At 34.0% G+C, this 2885-nt stretch overlaps 1 protein-coding gene across 1 annotated transcript; it reads left to right on the top strand.

Moving 5' to 3' along the window:
• The first annotated feature begins 2048 nt into the window (after nucleotides 1-2048).
• LOC129574783 (ankyrin repeat domain-containing protein 65-like) lies at nucleotides 2049-2660 on the top strand. The gene is made up of 4 exons (XM_055457249.1): nucleotides 2049-2088; nucleotides 2170-2268; nucleotides 2344-2442; nucleotides 2516-2660. The coding sequence occupies exons 1-4, from the start codon at nucleotides 2049-2051 to the stop codon at nucleotides 2623-2625; spliced, it is 348 nt and encodes a 115-aa protein (XP_055313224.1). The 3' UTR covers nucleotides 2626-2660.
• Nucleotides 2661-2885: the final 225 nt, after the last annotated feature.

Here is a 2885-nt window from a genome sequence, read left to right on the forward strand (position 1 = left end):
TAACCGTGGATAACACAAGCTGCATTTGGAGCTAGTTGCTTTTACTCAAATCGACGCTTGTCATTTCAGTTGAGCATACATTTTACTTTTCCGTACACAACGTGTCAAGGGAAAGTATAGGAATTGGTCCCGAAAACTTTTTCCGAAAAATTAGCTTAGATCATAATAACAACTCATGAAATGCGTAGAAAACCACTTTTTGAGACACTTTTCCGTTCGTGTGCCGTCGTCGTCGTTGTCGTCGTAGCTGTTTGTTAACACGATAACTCAAAAAATAATTGAGATAATCGAAATCTGGAAATTCCAAAAGTTTTGTATTCGAAAAACTTAGTTTAAGTTCGAAGATGAGCCATTTTCGATTTGATCCTGGGGTACTTGCCCTAAGAAAAACCTCAAAAAATTGACACTTTTGTATGGGAGGTACCTGTAAATCGACTCCGATTGGCTTCAAATTTTCTGGAATTTCATTTTTTGTGAGAAAAATAAGATTCTGGAAATTTGAAGCTAATCATAATCGATTAACGGGTACCTCTTATACAAAATTTTTGAAATTTTGACTAAAATTACCGATTACCCGTTAATCGATTCTGATTGGCTTCAAACTTTCTGAGGTTTCATTTTTTGGAGAAAAAAGAGATTCTGAAAGTTTCATGTTGATCGCATTTGCAGAAGTTTGATTCTTTGTCCTCAATTTTTGTCGAAATTTTCTTGGAAAAAATTGAGGGCCAAAAACCAAACTTCTGCAAATGCGATCAACATGAAACTTTCAGAATCTTACTTTTTCTCCAAAAAATGAAACCTTTAAAAGTTTGAAGCCAATAGGAATCGGTTTACGGGTACCCCTCATCGGTGTTTTTTTGACGAGGCTATTTGAATATGAAAATGTTTACATCTTCTCGGTATGTACAAAACACACTCCGTTCCAAAGTCGTTTCAAAGTTAAAAAATAACCACGGATGGATGGTTCTCCAGAGAAGATGTAAACATTTTCATATTCAAATAGCCTCGTCAAAAAAACACCACTCATCATTTCAAGAGTGAAAAATATTTACTTAAATTTTCAATTCAATTGCGTTGTTTTTCAGACCATAATGAAGGTGATGAAGGAATAAATGGAAACATCTGATATTTTCAATGCGATCGATTTGATGTGGAACGCCAAATTAAACACACGTGCACAGGTGGAATTGTAATTCCATCAATTGTTTTGACATTGTTTTTTTTTTGAAAAATGTGTGCGATAATATTTTGTGGAGTTTAATTAGAATCGACATTGGTGAAACGCGAAATTTAACACACGTGCACAGGTGGAATTATAATTCCATCAGTTGTTTTGACATTGTTATTTTGAAAAATGTGTGCGATAATATTTTGTGGACTTTAATTAGAATCGTCATTGTACATGGATTGAATTATACAGTGTGTTGCCCACCGACGTGGCCAAACTTGAAAAGTATATAAGAGGATGCATTCGATTCGTATGTCCATCAAACAGTTCCTACCAATTGATAAGTTCACAGTAAACTTTTAATAGTTCGAAGCTAGAAAAATGCTGAGTCGAAGTTCTTTAACACTGCTGCTCATTGGCTTGGTGGTATCCGAGGTGAGTCGACAATTTCATTCCATTTTTTTTTTTTAATTTTTTATGTTTGATTCCTTTTGTGGACAATTTGTGATAATTTTTTCTGAAATAATTTAAAAAATGAAAAGTGTCCTTTTTTAAGTTTTTCAATTGAAAACAAACTTCTTTTCCAAAAAAATGTCCACCGGAAACATTTATTCTATTAAAAACAGTTGGAAACTGTTATTAATACATTTATAATTAATCTCATCCGCTGTTCCCATTCCAATTGTATCACTTTGATTCTATTTCCACAGTTCTTATTCGGGGATGTGAGTGGAGCACCAGGGAGGAACGGTAAGATTGAAGTTTCATTTATTTATCCAGTTAAACTCTTAAATTCCATATACAAAGCACCTTGTAACGAAGATATGGCAACCTCATTTATGCTAAACTTTTTATACATATTTTAGTAAACGAAAAAGACATGGATGGAGAAACAGCTCTGCATAGAGCTGCTTTGAATGGTAATTGTGGACATATTTTTTAAAAGAACATTTTGTTCAATCCGTTTCATTGATCTATGAATATTTTTCATATTCTTTCAGGCGACGAGAAGGAAGCTCAAAACCTCATCGTTTTAGGAGCCGACCCTAATATTCGAAATAATTTTAATGTGACACCTCTGGATCATGCTGCTTCGAAAGGTAACGTTGAATACTTATTGTTATTGAATAAAAGATTGACCTGATTTTTTCCCATCGATCGGTGTTATTGTTCAGGTCACACGAGTATCGCCGAACTTCTCATCTACGCTGGAGCCAATGTTGATGCTGAATCTAATGTGAAATGGACACCTCTTCATTCAGCATGCATGTGTGGTAATGTTGATTATTTGTTCTCACTAAAAAGGGAAACAGTTTTATTTTTTCATCGATCTGTGTTATTTTTCAGGTCATGAGAATGTTGCTGAACTTCTCATCCGTAAAGGAGCCAATGTTCATAAGGAAACTGATATGAAAAACACACCTCTTCATTTAGCTGCTCAGAATGGTAATAGTTGAATACTTGTCTTTACCAAAAGAAGATTGATTTGATCTTTTTCATCCATCTAAATTACTTTTTAGGTCTCAAGAGTGTCGTTGAACTTCTCAGACGTAAAGGAGCAAATGTTAATGCTGAAAATAGTTCGAATCAGACTCCTCGTCAATTAGCTATCAACAATGGTAAAGCTGACTAAATAAGATATTTATTTGATCTTTTTCATTGATCTGTATTATTTTTAGGTCACAAGGAGGTCGCCAAACTTTTAATAAGTAAAAAA

The sequence above is a fragment of the Sitodiplosis mosellana genome, unplaced genomic scaffold, assembly GCF_009176505.1.
Source record: "Sitodiplosis mosellana isolate CC-2019 unplaced genomic scaffold, AAFC_SMos_1.0 Smas_scaffold_6165, whole genome shotgun sequence".
NCBI lineage: Eukaryota > Metazoa > Arthropoda > Insecta > Diptera > Cecidomyiidae > Sitodiplosis > Sitodiplosis mosellana.

Coding starts and splice junctions, on each gene's coding strand:
- LOC129574783 (XM_055457249.1), top strand. CDS start 2,049: ATGGATGGAGAAACAGCTCTGCATAGAGCTGCTTTGAATG. Junction 2,089..2,169: donor GCATAGAGCTGCTTTGAATG/GTAATTGTGGAC, acceptor ATATTCTTTCAG/GCGACGAGAAGGAAGCTCAA. Junction 2,269..2,343: donor GGATCATGCTGCTTCGAAAG/GTAACGTTGAAT, acceptor GTTATTGTTCAG/GTCACACGAGTATCGCCGAA.